This window comes from Cheilinus undulatus, linkage group 10 (assembly GCF_018320785.1).
Source record: "Cheilinus undulatus linkage group 10, ASM1832078v1, whole genome shotgun sequence".
Lineage (NCBI taxonomy): Eukaryota > Metazoa > Chordata > Actinopteri > Labriformes > Labridae > Cheilinus > Cheilinus undulatus.
The window spans coordinates 40,067,780-40,083,699 of NC_054874.1; the positions used below are offsets into that span (position 1 = coordinate 40,067,780).

The 15,920-nt window shown below is 38.8% G+C and overlaps 1 protein-coding gene across 2 annotated transcripts in view; it reads right to left on the reverse strand.

The window, feature by feature from the left end:
• Window positions 1-15,920, reverse strand: part of fstl5 (follistatin-like 5) — a 314,218-nt gene that overhangs the window by 190,057 nt on the left and 108,241 nt on the right. For both annotated transcript variants that reach the window (XM_041797754.1, XM_041797753.1), the window contains exon 4: window positions 12,892-13,140. In XM_041797754.1, the coding sequence (XP_041653688.1) occupies window positions 12,892-13,140 (249 nt within the window). The remainder of the gene's footprint in view (window positions 1-12,891; window positions 13,141-15,920) is intronic.

A 15,920-nucleotide genomic window follows, 5' to 3' on the forward strand; every position in this document is an offset into this window, starting at 1 on the left:
GTCCACTAAGCCACAGTCACCCTGACATCACAGAATTAAACAACCTTGTTGCTCATGATCTCTTCTGCTCTTCTTCAGGTAATTAAGAGGTATAATTTCAGTCTGTTCATAACCAGTCAGAACTTCTTACCAGTGCTTTGAAGACAGCAGCCCTCTGAGCAGCACTGTAATGTCATAATGATGCAAAACTGGTTCCTAATTTATTAAAACAAAAGGTCAACTGTTCTGTGTCAGCCCCCCTGTGTCAGTTGGTTTTCAATTATTTTGTTCACCTCCTCAGTATACTTATCTTATTCTATTTCAGCACCAAATTGCATGTATATTATAATGAGTTTTTATCCCCCTTTCACCAGTGCACCTCTCCAGACAACAACAAAAGAGCTAATCCTGCAAGTGGAGACACAAAGAGTAATGAGACTGAAACTTCCCTGACCATATCTGGTTTCAACAAATGGGCCAGCGCCACTCCTTTCAGCTATGTCCTATATCTACACTGTTTTCCAGCTGCATCTGTCTTCATTCAGCCATAATATGGGAGGCAAATGCTGCCATGTTTTCAGGGATATGAGTATCACTAGAAGAAACCTGTGTCTGAGGGAAAAGCAGGGGAAAAATCAATGAATAAAATGACAATATCTCTGATCTAAGAGCTGGTTTTAGTGTGCAATATCCTGTTACAAGAAGCTTTTCAATGATCACGTTTGTTAAACATTGATTTGCACACTAGAAAGAGACGTTTGAATACTCAATGTCATTGCTTTAGACAGAAAGCCTTTTGAATGTCCCTATTATAATATGGCATGAGCAGTGACTCATAGAGGCACCAGTCATTCTTGTTCTGAAAGTAATTTCTTTTTGCTGTTTAAAGTAACATTCCACGAACCTGGCCTTGCATCTTGTCATACATTCATTTTCATATTGACCATTAAAAATGGCACAATGATGACTCCAGACATTGAGTGTATGCAAGCTGAAGGTTTCAAGGCTGAGGATATGTTGCTCTCTTTGCCACTTTATCTTTCATGTAATGGCTCTTTTGCCCTTATTTTGCCTTTTTCTTGACTATGATAAGGCCATTGTAATAAATATCCAGTTTCAGCAAAATATAAACCCCTAAATTATGTGACAGTATGTAAGCTTGTCTTTCATGGTGGCAATTTACACACACAGGAGATAGTCCCACGGTCCTTGTGGTGCTCTATATGTGTGTGTGGCTGTTCTTAGTATAAAGAAAACAGTCTGATCCTGCACCAACTGATCTGATACGCAGCAGATGAGCTCATAATCTGGCTAGATTGAACTGGAACATTAATCTCTCCTGCCCTGAGTGCTGCAGAATACAACAGGAACATGCAGCCTGTTGATACAGCCTTTATATTGTTTGTTTGAATTTCAGAACGTTATGAAAATAGAAAAATACAATGCATTTTTTTCTTCATATAGAAACGACTATAGGACACTTCTTTGCTAGACAGCCTCAGACAAAACAGTCTGAATTCAATTTTGTAGAAAAACCTTTTTAATCAACAAAGAGTGGAGGATATAAACAGATTTAGCTTCAGAGTCGACAGGCACAATCGACCCTTTATCTGACAATGGTTTGGATGTCCTTGCAAACTTAATGATCCACAGGTCTGGATTTTAATGAGGAGCTTGTTCTCTGGCACTGCTGTCGATGACAATGCCAGGTCTCGTACAGAGGTCACAGCATTAATGGCGCCACAGAGTCATTAAAAGAAAGTGAGAATGCACAGGAGGTTCTGACGTCCTTTACTGTACACTGGCTGATCTCGTTGGAGAGCCTCTCCGGTGGGGAAAGACACAAACACATCACTTAGGTAGCAGGTCTCTGGAGGCAGGGAACTATGATGGTTGATGAGTATGTTTTTCTTGGCAGAGCCCGGGGGAGTCGTCCACAAAGAGTTTGTTGTGCTGAGACACCAGGGAGCCAGCCAACAACAGGAGCTCTGTAGTTCAACAAGCCCTATTTTTACAGACAGCCTAATTACAGATGTTTATTATCGCTGTGACGCATATGAGCATGTTCTCCTGAAAAATGGAAAATGTAAATGTCCTTTACAGTGGTTATATAACAAGTGTTTACAAAGATAACAAAAAGCTTAACTAGTTAAAAAAAAACTATTTTCTGTCTTGATGAAGGTAGGAGCCAAAATAACTAATCACTCAGTACATCAGAGATTTAGCACACTTCTATGCCTGCATCATTTAACCAACTCAAAAAACAACAACTGATATCCAATAGCAATGCCTTTACCAACTTTACTCTTACAAGCATTCAAGCTTGTTCCATTACATTACAAATAACTTCATTACATCCTGGGGCTTACAAGGACTTCTCTGCTTACAGGTCTATAACAAGGTTGGGTTGTGTATCTTGATTACACGTGTTGGTTTCAGTGAGAATGTGAGGGACATGTTTTCATCCCAGTCAAATGTGTATTGTGTCTTACACCTCTGCAAAATCAAAAATATTTAATCTCTCATCCACAGAAGACAAGCCTTTTTTTATTTTAGTTCTAAACCAACTCTTTCCACAACGGAAGCAGGAAGATTTATTTATCACTGTGTCCTAAAGTAAACTTTAACTTGACTACTTTTTTGGGTAAAAATAGTATTGTCATTATGTAAAATACTTATTTCGTGCAATATAGTTTGTAGAACAAACAAGTCATGTTTAAAAATAGTCAGCCTTGAATAAATACATGCAAATTCTATTCTGCCTCTGTCAACAATGAATGAATGTATGATTAAAGGTGGGCACAGTTAATCAAAAAGGTAACTTCTTGTGCTTTCAATACATTAACAAAGATGCTGAATTTGATTGCAGTTCATCAGTCAATTTAGTGAAAAATTAAATGAAGCCAGTGTTGACGCCTTCCAAGGTTATCAGACAGAAAGCAACAGAAACATCAGCCTTTAGCAATCTCAAAGATCGAGAGGTCATGATGGCTTAGAAAACTCCCAATTAAATGTGTCTGTATTGAAAATCTACTAATAATTGAATTTGTCAATGCTGTCTTCCTTCAATTGGTGCTCCACAATGAGCTCAATGAGCTCTCTAAAGTACAGGGAACGATCTGGTCCATTTAACTGTGCAAGAGCAGAGTCTGGATCCTTCTTCTTGTTCCTCAGGTAAAAAAAAAACATAGACAGTGGTTGCAAATTCAAGTCAGTAGCACAAGTGAAACTCTTAGTTCATTTTTCTCTCCCCTCAATGACCTGCATAATAATGGTACAAATTCAAATAATGGAAAATGACACAAATGGAAACCAAAGTTGCAAAAGTTTTTGTCCATCTTTTTTCAAATCTTAGGGAAAAAAAATCCCAACAGTTTAACTGAATGGCTGTGTGCCCAGCTCTAATAACAAAGCATAAATTAATCATCCAGCTGGTAAAATCCAAAATTTGGTACTGAAACAAATAGTAAGTTTATCAAATGATGAATCAAGCAAAACATAATTGGAATTCAAGTTCAATCTTTTCAGCAAAGCAAAACTGAGTAAATAAAGTTTCAATCCTTCAAATTTAAAGATGCTACATTTTTCCTCCTGTTTCAGTGATAATGTAAGAACCTTCAGTTTTACTGCTGGTCTGCAAAGGTGAGAATTTTCTAGATGTCATCTGGCTATAGGGGAAGCTGCAGGGGACATTCCTCACTAATTGATTAATCGAGAAGATAATCAGCAGATTAATGGGTTAATAACATAACTGTCAAATGCAGCCCTATGGGGAGGGCTGAATAACAAGTTTCTACAGGATGGTGCTCGGGGCAAAGGCACAAGAGCAGCAACTATGCAGATGAGATCATTAATAGAGTACAGGTAGTCAGCAGCACCACTGTAATTATGAAAGTGAGAGTGCTTTTCCACATTCTCAGATATTAATCATTAATCACATTATGGCAGTAATTCTAGTGTATACTCAGCAATCCATGTCTGATTGAAAGCATTAAGGCTAGTAAAAGAAGTGTGTATTAAGTACTTCACATCATTTCTCATTATAAAATCATTCAACTGTATTGCATTGATGGCAGAATCCCAACTTCATGTTTTCACATTCAAATGGCTTAGCTTTAAAAAAAAACATTACAGATTAAAGTTTAGTTAGTAACCTTCCAGGTAAATTGTTTTTTTATTTTTAAGATTTATTTTGGGGTTTTCTGGACTTTATTGATAGAGGAGGACAGTGGATAGAATCAGAAATGATGATGAGAGAGTTGGGGATAGACATGTGGGATAGGGCCACCGGCCAGACTCATACCCAAGCCACCCATATACAGGGGGCACAATCAAACCACCAGGCCATCTGTGCAACAAGCTTAATTGATCATTTGATTATATTCTGGATAAATTGAGAAACAGTTTGGTAAAAAAAATGTTTAACATCTGGGAGAAAAGCATAATCCAAAGCTGAAGATGACAAATGTCTCGTTTTGTCATCAATATGACATCTACTCTTTATTTTCCTTTAGTGGAAAAAGGAGACTAAAAAAATATCACAACCTAATATTTTTTGCCTTTTATTTTCCCTGATTATTTTTTGTTTTTCTAAACAGAACCATCTCCCAGAATCAGGCTGTCTGCACCTGCACAAGCACATGATGTGGTATAGAAGAGGTGTAAACATCATCCTGCTGCACCCCAGCCCGTCAGGAACGGCTCTACTCACCAACTGAGGCCGGTTATTGAGGGCCAACTAAAGATCTGCAGTACAATGGATTCAGACTTAGAGGAATTCGGTCAGAATCCTACAGATGGTAGCTTTGCATCATTGGCTCCTGAGCCAAAGCCAAATGTCTGAACCTGTGGTTACTCTTGAAAATTAGTAAACCAATCACAGTATTGAAATTAAAATATCTAAAGCATACTTGTTTTAAACGAAAAGAATCTCCTGCAAGTTACCTCATTTTACAGTACTTTAGCAGTGAAAATTTGAAGCACACAGTGTATCAATAAATACATTTCCTATTCCTGGTATGATGCTTTTGATATTTTTTTATTTACACGAAAAAACAGTCCAGAGCACTGATGTCATGGAAGTATATGAAATCTGCAGCATCTCAGTTTACTTTATACAGGAATGATGTAATCTGAGAAACCCACCTCATCCCACATGATGAAACAAAGACGGTGTAAACTTTGATTTTTGTTCCTCAACATCATGATGCAATAGGAAAGTAAATGATGCTGTTAGTCCCAACAGTGAGTAGTAAATAAAAAATTGAAGGCTCTGGCACGGAGGGTTTATTGAAAGCCAAATGTTTGAAGGTTTTCTAAATGTATGATCTCCCAGATAATTGGATGTGCTGAATGCAATGAAACCACTTGCTTGATGTGCCTCAACCTCAGCCCTGATTGTCTCCGCCACTGGCAATTGCCTGCTGCAGAGATGGCTTGCCTTCATGCTCACATCTCCCTCCACAGATTGGACAGGCTTTTGTGCACCACTTAATTTTCAATCAGATCCGATCCTGGCTAACTTGCCAGGCCTTGCAAGGGGTAAATGGTGGGTCATATGCTCTCCCCCACTGCTAATGAGAAGCTTCAGTCAACACATGGCTGTCATTTTTTATCCTGTCTTCCATAGCAGCTGAAAGGCACAGAGAAGGTATGGCTGACAAGGCCTGTCCATTTCTAGCATAGAACCATTCAGCTGGGACCAGAACCAATAATGGCTCAACTCCTCTGCATATGGGTGTCAATTCTAAAGCAATCATTTCCAACCACTCTGAGGAAATGCTTGCCCTGGAGACTAATTGTCTGTCCATCAAATTAATATCAATCTGAATCTTTTCACATATCATGAGCTGCCATGGTCTTTTCTGCTGAAGAAATGTAGTCACAGTAAGACATCACATCATAATGAAATATAGCAGATAACAGTATAATCACATAGCCACTGCTTAAAAATGAACCACAAGCTCTGCAACAACTTATTCTACACTGGCATAATTGTTTCAGCCTTCAAAATAGCATGTTAAAGTAAATTCTAAGTTATAAATTGCCTGCAATAACATGCAGTACCCAAGAGAAGTGTAAATATGCAAATCTACTATATAAACATTGTGAATGTGTCTAGGCGGATCACTAACACATTGTTTTCTGAATATTCGCACTGGAGGAGGTTCTTGGTTTAATCAGCAGCGGTGCTGGAGAATATTGGAAGGTTTGGCTCTGTTTCTAGACCCCTTGAACACACTGGTCTAAATAAAACGACCTGCTCACCTTTAAATAAAACTAGATTTGTCCCGAATTTCCAGCCACAGAATGTGAATGTTTGACAAATGATGTAAATAGACCATCAGTGACCGGCTGATCGCTGTTTCATTAGCTTCTGTAGATCCAACAACAAAGAAAGTATGAGCCAATTTGTTGCAGTCAGCAGAGCATTAGTGGAGCCGGCAAGTCATCCATCTGGTTATGACAGTTCATTTATGGCAATGTGTTTTGAATTTTACAGTGGATGGTCATAGATTACAACCAGTTTAATGTATTGGACAGAAGGAAGCCCTTATGCTGCTGTAATGACAAGCTTTAACTGTGGCAACAAATAGGGCAGTGTTTACAGCAAGTACTTAGACTTTTGTGACTGCTGCTGTTCTGCTAATATGACAACTTTTACCCTAAATACATGTGCAGTTACAGTTGAGGTATCAGAATAACATCACAGTTTCTAATTCATTAGGAAGAACACACATGCCTCCCTCCCCTGCACAAACGTCACTAAGTTGCATTAACAACAGTTATGATAAATAAAATGTAAATTAATGCCCCATATGATTTTGTTATGCAAAGCTTCACTGTGCAGGACAGTAGAACTGTTACCCTAGTGTTTATTAAAGAAATTATAGCTGTTTCCTTTCTTTTTTTAACAAGGTAAATTGCATATAGAGGACAGTTTTTCACAGAAAGAGCTGCATAATGGCTCAGCCTCTGTGTGCCACTTGCTTCTTTGCAATGGCTGCAAACAATGTGTGCAAAATAAATCATAAAAACAAACTATTCTCAGATCTACAATTGAAGCCACCATTTATGAGATCATGTCTACAGTTTGTGAAGCGTGTGAAGCGTTAAACTCTGTATAAAGTTTTAAGCATGCCACCTGCTGCACCACCACGGCAGCAGCTCAAACCAAACCTACTTAGTGGAACTGAAGTAAATTCATTTTTACGCTGTGATAATGACTACATATCTCCATATTGCGAGGTAAATTGAACCCATTACCTTGAGGACAAATAATCAAGTGACATATTTAACATTCCGTTGAGGGCACATTTAATTTTTCCCACTAATAACCCCCGAATCATAATTACATCTAGATTTGGTTTAAGGTCTATTACATTTGCTCAATAATCCATTTCCTCTGATTACCACGGGCCTTTTGTAGTTGAAACAAAGGATACATTCTCTGCAGTTGTTTAGTATTTAGGACACTGCTTTCTTTAGCAAAGACTCAAACTGAATTAAAATATCTGTATAATTTATGGCTTGATTTTAAAAAATTGAAAAATCTAAGAGAAAAGAAACGACTTCAATGACAATCACTAATGACTTCAACAGGTTGCCGTGTCCTCTCCCAGGAGCTCTCGTCCAATGAGAAATTGATTACACATCAGTCACAGTAAAAAGAAGAAACGTCTGGACTGAGCAGGGGATGAGATGAGAGGAAGGAAAAGAAGGCCTGTGTTTTTTTATACTCCTTTTGGCTGCTGTTGATCTGATATCGATTGCTTGACATTGTTCAAATATCCCACTCTGCATTGCAGATAGATGCTGATTGGTTGTAACGGGGGCTGAGTTGAAGGAGGAATAATCCTGACGAACAGAACTCATGAAAGGCTGATTAGGAATGTCACCCAGCTGGGATGTGTCATTGATCTGAATGCCTTTTTATGTGACACGGATGAAACACAAGCCTTGGTTTTAAAATGGGCTTACCTATGATGTGCCTACACAGGATGTGCTTAATGTGATGGAAAAAATACCAGGATTTGAATGCTGATGCAAGTAAAAATCAACTGGTATCTACATCTCAGGATGTTCTGACACCACAGCCACATAAAATGACCCCCTGTACACCTAAAATTGGTTAATTTGGTTATTTTTGATTTACAACCAGCACATTACAAAGTATCACTGGACACATACTGACATTACATACTAAATACTATAGGTTGTTTGCAGTCATGTGATCCTCATGATATACAAAGTCAGCTGGAGGGCAGGAAGTAAAGAACACTGGTTAGGAATGGGACTGGAGGGCAGTTAGTAAATCAAAGCTCCATGTGATCCCACAAACTGCATTTATCATCAGAATCTTTTACATACATGTACACTGAGTATGACAGCATTCAAAATGTTCTGTCATACTTTAAAAAATGTAGTCAAATGTGACTAATTTTCAGTTAACACAAGCTCTGGTTCTGACAGAGCAATTGACATGGACAGTGGGCTTGAAATTTTAATAAAAACAATATTTATTTTAACCAATTCATAAATCTGGTGCCAACTGAAAAGGGGCTTGGTTTACCAGCTAATAGCACACATCTCTGATCAGGTCAGGTATGGGAGCATATGCCAGATCAGCATCACGCCACGATGTACGCAGTCGCCCCGAGCATCTGGACCAGCCCACCAGGTCCTGGGCAACCATTTTGCAGAGAGCTGGATCAAGTCCGGGAAAACACGCCAGGTGCCTGTAAAAGCAAAGCTGTTCCAGTACCCAAAAATGCATGCAAAAGAAGTCATCACAAAGGAGTCAACCAGGGTCCACAAGATATCAGTCAGCATCCAGGCCTCACAAGAGTATATTAAGACCAAGGACCGAAAGATTCAGACTTGTGTCTGCATGCTCAGATACCAGGAATGCTACACTGTCTTGCTCAGCGACCCCATCATCCCACACACAGGTCCAAGTCTGCAGTTGATCTCAGCCTCACAGTCAGCAGATCCATGGATTATGCCGCCAAGGTCGGTAAACTGCTCTACAACTTCCAGGCTCTCAATGCACCACAGGGGTGTGGGGTGGCACCCCCACACCCTTAAACTAAACTGCATGTAAACACCTACCAATGAAAGTTTTGCACAGGGGTAGTAATGCTTTAGACAAGCTGCACATCATATGAAGGCAGCAGGGAAAAGTTCTTGGGCCTTCACTGACCAATGAGGAGGAAATCCCTGTGAATATAGCTGGTGGTGCTGGAGTGTTGTCAACCAGTCCTTGCACGACTATAAACAGCACAAAACATCGTCATTTTGATGATGCTTCTCTAGGCAGAAATCACTTCCTGCCCCTGATCTGGAGTTTGTTGCTGTGACATCTTCAAATAACCTTCTCATAGCAATCACCCACTAAATAAATACAGTTAAAAAAAAAAAACAAAACATAGATCCAAAATAAAATATTTCCTATGAATCCTTATCAAAATTAAACTAGCGGTGATTCTGCTTTTCGTTTCTGAACCTTTGTGCCGATGTATTTCTTAGATCTTTAGAAGGTTACCGCAGTGAACAATAAGAAAATAGTGTCTTATTTCTCTGAATTACAGGTTTGTTTTTCAGCGTTTGTGTTCTTTACTTAATCTCCATATGACTCTCTGGCTCTCTGTCCCTCTCTTTCTGCTGGTGGCAGCTTTGGTTTGGAATTAAGGCTGTGTATTTGTTTTTTTCTTTCATACATTGATTCATTTGGAACTATTGCACATAATAAGAATGGATATTGTATTTCTTGCAAGCCTATGTGACCTAGAAAGTGCCGAAGTAATAAAAAAGGTTGCCATTCTTATCTGCATGTATGTGGAGTTACGGGGTTGTTGTTAATATCTTATACATGTTTTCCTAAATGCAGTGAGACCGTGTTCACCTAAAAAAAAAAAAAACTGACCATTTAAGTTATAGAAGATTGTGTTTTGGTGGTTTGTTTTTGGTTTGTGTGTTTCAACTTTAAAACCCGTGGACGCTCCACCTAAAACTCTCAGTAAGGAGGACTGATGCAACAGCGTCACCATCAACAGTGTATGGATCCAAAGCGGATCCCAGAGACATATGAAGTTGCTTTTCAAAGTTAACAAGTGAGCTAAGCAACCCTGTCGAATCAATGCAGAGACTCAGTCAATTGCTCATGAATATTATGACTATGCATGCTGTCTGCGAGCAGTCTGCCACTTTAACCCCGTACTGAAGAAGGGTGCAGATGGTCAGGAGCTCCTACTTCACTGATGTTGAGCTTTACAAAAGGGAGAGTAGCCTTGTTTCTAGGGACTAAGAATAATTGGTGTGTTTACACAATCAATGGTAGAGAGCAGTCGGCTTTCTCTGGGGAAATATGAACACTACAGCAACACCACCTGCTCCTGCCTCTGAAGCAAGGCATGCATTTCACCAGACTGTATGACGACAATCAGACTGTGATTTATTCCTTATGCTGCATATTGGACACGACTGTATCTGTCAATATTTCATTTTATTGGTTCTTCCATGTTCTATCGGGTCATGAGTGCTCGCTTTATTATATTGCAGATATATTATTTTAGATCCTATCCATGCCTGAATTTTGACATCAAGTGTTTTGAAAGACAAAATAAAATGCATCTACCTCAGGATAGTAATTTGTGACTCAAAACCACAGATACTCACACATCTATTCTATAAGACAGATGCATAAAGGGGTAATGGTTCTTAAAACTTCCAGGTAAAAATGCACAAATACATAATGTGTGCTTTTGGACTATTCTCTATTTTGGAGCTGTTTGTAGGGAATGAATCGGAATAGGATGATGAAATGGTGTTATGAGTTTGTTATTTTTGACTTAATCTATTATAAAAGTTCTGTTTTCATGTTTTGGATTGTGATTTAGCTGTTGAGGTGTTTTACTTCCCCTGGACCTACTGACAGATCTTTTAGAATTGCTTCTTAGGTTTTCAGTACTTCTGTAGATTGAGTCACAGAGGTCGGGTTAACGAAAATTCTTAGTCATTGACAGATTGTTTTTAAAGGATGACAGAAGATTTTGACCAGGGACAATGAGGATGAACCTGCATCTCTTCACACACACAAGCATATGCACAGACATTTTCTATTCTGCATATATTGCACATCAAGAAGGTTATCAAGCCTATTTTAAAAAAGTATTCCTCTCGTAGCTTGTGTTCACCATCAATGACGTTAACACCATAGATTACTGAAAGTGCTGATGAGAGGCTGATGGAGGAGTCGAGCTAATCAGTCACAGAGGGCTACAGCTGCTGTTGTGATGCACTGGTGGGTGCACAAACTGTAGCCACAGTCTCATAAACAATCCCTTGATTTTGGATCAAAGCTAAAAAAGTCCAAAAACACAAAGCCACCTTCTAAATCCACTGAAATTTCTGAATTTTCAATGTTACATTTTTTCCACGCACATGGAGGCTTAAGACTTAAAATGATGCATGCATATCCACAGTGAGTTAGGTTCAAGACATTTTTCTTGACACTAAAAGGTAATTTTCTACTTGTTGCCAGGCAACTACTTAAGTAGTGACCTCCAGGTGTGCTTGAGGGCAGATTTGGTTGTTTTCACAGTCATCACACCTGAATGTCCCATGTCTCTGTTTCTGTTACAGCAAACAGAGAGGAGGCTGTAGAATCAGAGGACAGATGTCAAAGTCTGAGTCAACTCTATGCTCAAATACACACTGCAGAGATGGTTAATACCCTTATTTTGGATCTAATGTCTTTTAAAATTGTAAGAAGTTGTGAACACAGATTTTTGAATGGGTTTTCTTTACTCTATCCAAAACTTGTCTGATATGTTATTATCAATTTTTGATGTGGTAATGATGTATTTTAGAAATCCTTCAGCTTGTTGTGTAAAATTTGGGGTAAATTTTGACCCATCTGCAAATGTTTTAGATAAAAAAAAGTTTTTCCTTCATCTAATTGTCTAAAAATTACAGATTTCTACCAATTACATCTTTTGAAAAATACCATTTATGCTGAATATTGTCAGTGAATTAAGGGAGTACGGTTGTGATCATCATCAGATGCTCCACAACTACAGTCAAAATGATCCAAAAATATTTTATTAACTCAAAAAACCCCAACAATCTCATTTAAATAAGACAATGGCCATAAATGTGTAAAACTCTGTGACAGTAGTCATTTGAGGGTATGAATGAGTGGATAAGTGGAAAACACTTGGTCGAAGAAACAAAGAAAACAAAAAGCTACTTCCAGAAGCTAAAATTAATGTCACTACTACCACACAGTAGGAGATTAGAAGAGCTCATTCTGTTGATGGTTGCTTCAGTGCTAAGGGTGCTGATGGTGGTAACTGGCCTGGCAACCATCATCTGGGTGATGGTTCTTTCCCCAGTCTCTTGCAAACAAAGGTTTCAGTTATACGTCATCTTAAATGTTCAAATTCATCTTAGTCCACCTTCACTTCTATACTCCTTTAGGTCATGAGCAACCTTGATGCAGTCCTGTGAAGCTCCATGGGTCAGCAAAGCATTAACTGTGCCCCGGGCAGAGTAACTGAGTCTCATTGGGGTACCGACAGTAAAACTGCATGTCTTGGATTACAGCGTTGTAGGTCATTTCCCTTCATTTGTAGTAAAAAAAAAAAAAAAAAAAAAAGGCAAATAGTGAAAAGTACAGGGGATACCTTACTTTTTGAACTCAGAGCAAACTTTTGGTCAACACGTTTGCAAACCTTAAATGGCACTGAGTGATCTTCCTGCAGAGGTTCTCCACAAACATACAAACTAGTGCCTGTAATAGTTTGTTAAATTAACTCCCAAAATAAAAAGGCCAACAGACACATACACTGCCATACAGTATCCATTGGACCACACACATCCTCCATTAAAGAAAGGTCACACAGCTCTTACCTTTGTAGAAGCACTCCTCGCTGTGCATGATGGTAATCTTGTGTCCTCTGAGGCAGGAGGCCCGGTGGAGCTCACAGTGGTTCTGATACAACTTCCCATCTGAACCACACACTGGTTTGTAGTGTGGTTTGCAGTGATCCAAGCATTTGCACTCTCCTTGGCCAGTCTCATGGTCAACCACACAGTGACGCCCCAAGCCACAATACTTGTGTTCACATGGACCTGGAAAGCCAGTGTGTCCCATAAAACCTGCAGAAAATCACACCAGACAAAATAAGGAGGAGGAGTTAATTTTTGTCCAAGTGCTGATCCATTTTTTTTTTATTTATTTCAAATTCATTTCCAGCAGTAAACCTTGTCTGCTTCAGTTCTGATTGACATTCAAAAGGAGGCACATGCTTTAAAAGTTTCAGACCTGCTATTAGTCTCAAACAAAATTCAAATAAAAATATGTTTCTGCATATGAAATGATCATTTCAAGCAAAGTTATGGTTCAAGGGGTACTTTTAATTCTTTAAATAAGGTTGAAATTAAATTGTGTGCCTGCAGAGAGAGACACAAAGCCTTCAGTGTCAGAGTGGAAAAAGAGCATCATTCACCTTGATCAGCCTTCGATCACAAAATGATTACAGACCATGACACATCACAGGTAGAAGGATATATGCACTAGAGGTGTAGGGATAAACTGATCTGAATGGGATAATCAGTGTTTATGTCAAAGATCCAAGTACATCGGTCCATGGATCTGTAAAAAAGTGACACAAATCGGTCAGTGCAATGGCTTTAACCTTGGAGATCACTGAGGCTCTGATGTTTGTTATCCTAGGTTGTTCCGCCATGCTCTAGCACAACATCTTTAATCTTGAGCAACTTGCTTTGACCTTTTACCCTTGAACAAGAGTTAGGTTAGTAGTAGGTGCTCGCTAGGTAGCTAGGTGTATAACACAACACATCGCCAAAACCTCTTACACACTTAATTCTTCTTTTGTTATTTAAAAACAGATAGCAAACAGTATTTGGATGTGCTACAGCCACCCTCCGACTTTACAAACCACATAAAAACCAGTGAAAGTAATGGGAAAATGTTGTTTTAAGATGTGCTACAAGTCCCATGAAGTCTCTCAGTTGATGAATGAATCAGTATCCACAAATTCAAAAATCACATCCTACCCCTTTATCTTTTTTACACCATTTAGTGTTGGTACTTTGTGGATTTCTACAGCTTTGATTATGAATGCCGGAAGTTTCAATGTTTTTCGTACATCTTAAATGTTGCCTCAAATTCACTGCTTCCGCCTGCCTGTGGGGAGGTGTTTTCATATTGAAGCCAAATGTCTTTAAACTTGAACTCACCCATTTTCTTCCTTACCAACAATCTGTAAAAGTGAAAATAATTCAGTGCCACAAATCTTGTCGAAAAGACTGTCTTTATAGAAACTATAAAAGACTCTCTGTAGAAAACTCAGTTTTACTTTATTTAAACCTTTCCGTACGACACATCGCTACATTGGCATAGAGCCGTGTTTGCAGTCTCAGCAAGTGGATTCGTAAAAAACGCAGGACGAGCGCCTGCCAATATGACTGCATCATCATCTTTCTCTTCTCTCCTGATTTCCACACAGCTCATCTTTACTGCATGTTATAATAGCAGGGAAAACAAGTGCATTGGCCACATAAATAACCGTCTGTTAAAGCACAGCCCGCTGTGCAACACAGCGCAATGTCCAAGCTTACACCATAGGCATATATGGATACATGACAGATTTAAGCAAAGCCTCAAGGCAGATCATTTAGCTCGGGGAATTTTTTCATAAAGTTACTCTCATAATTAGAGGAATCATTTCAGCCCTTAAAGAAATCAAGTTGTTTTTAAGGGAATATATAAGATGTTTGATGAGTGAGATATATCTCTTTAAAGAAAAAGGCCCATTAAAAAATCAGTCAGTAAGAAATTAAAGACTCTTTTAAACCTGTTGCATCAAACTGAGCATTCCGAAAGACTTTTTTAATCAATTATTGCTCTCTCCTTTAGGGGGAAAATGATTATTTCACCTCTCAAAGCCTTTAAATCTCATTCAACACACAGTTTAAGTAAATCTTCAATTCAAAGTCTTTGATTAAATTCACGGCTTAACATCTTGTGTTAGGAGGTCAAATCCAGCCAAACCTTCGATTCAAAAGAGAAAACCACAAAAAGAGCTAGGACTTGCAGGCATAGGGTATGCTCACCATTCAGTTATTACCCCATGTTTCTTTAGTGTGACTTCACGAGAATGACTGATTTGACCCCATGCTGCTGAAGGGGTGACCTTATTTGTATAAACCAAACCATAGTAAGATGTTTAGGTTAAGAGTAACAAATGCCTTCTCTCAGACAGTGGCCTTCATAAAGAGAGGGCATGACACATCAAGGAGAATTCATTTTACCCAAGGACTGAGGAGTGTGAGAGTTTGAAATGAAAAGGAAAGCTAATTCAAATATGAGAAAAGTGTCCTTGAGCAAGACATTTTCATTCCAGGCTTGCAGTCCTGGGGTGCACTTCTGCAGCAGACCCTGAACTCTGAACACCGTAAGGAGGAGGCAAGAAAAGGAGAAATTCTCTATGGGGATTAGAGGAGACGCAGGGAAAATAAGGTGCCAAACATTGCATCTTGTATGATGTTTTAGAAGTCAGGAGGAGAAATATTTAAAAGATACATAGAGCAGTTCTTGGAAGATATTTGGTTTCCAGAAGGTTTCATCAGATCAGCAGTTTATGAAGTATGATTTTCTCTCAAAAACAATTCTGCAGGGGTTTGTTCTTTTGACCTGTATAATGACTAATGAGTCTTGAAAGACTACTTCTCAGTTTGCATAGTAACCAGTAAACCACATCAGATGTACTGTCTTTCTGCCTGCAGCTTGCTCACACTCAGAAAGCCTTCTGAGTAGTCCTGAGGAAATGGACAAATATGACAAGCATTAAGATAGTTGTGAAAACAGTCACATGCATTACAGTGAAAGCTGCTCAAGGCTGCACATTTACATT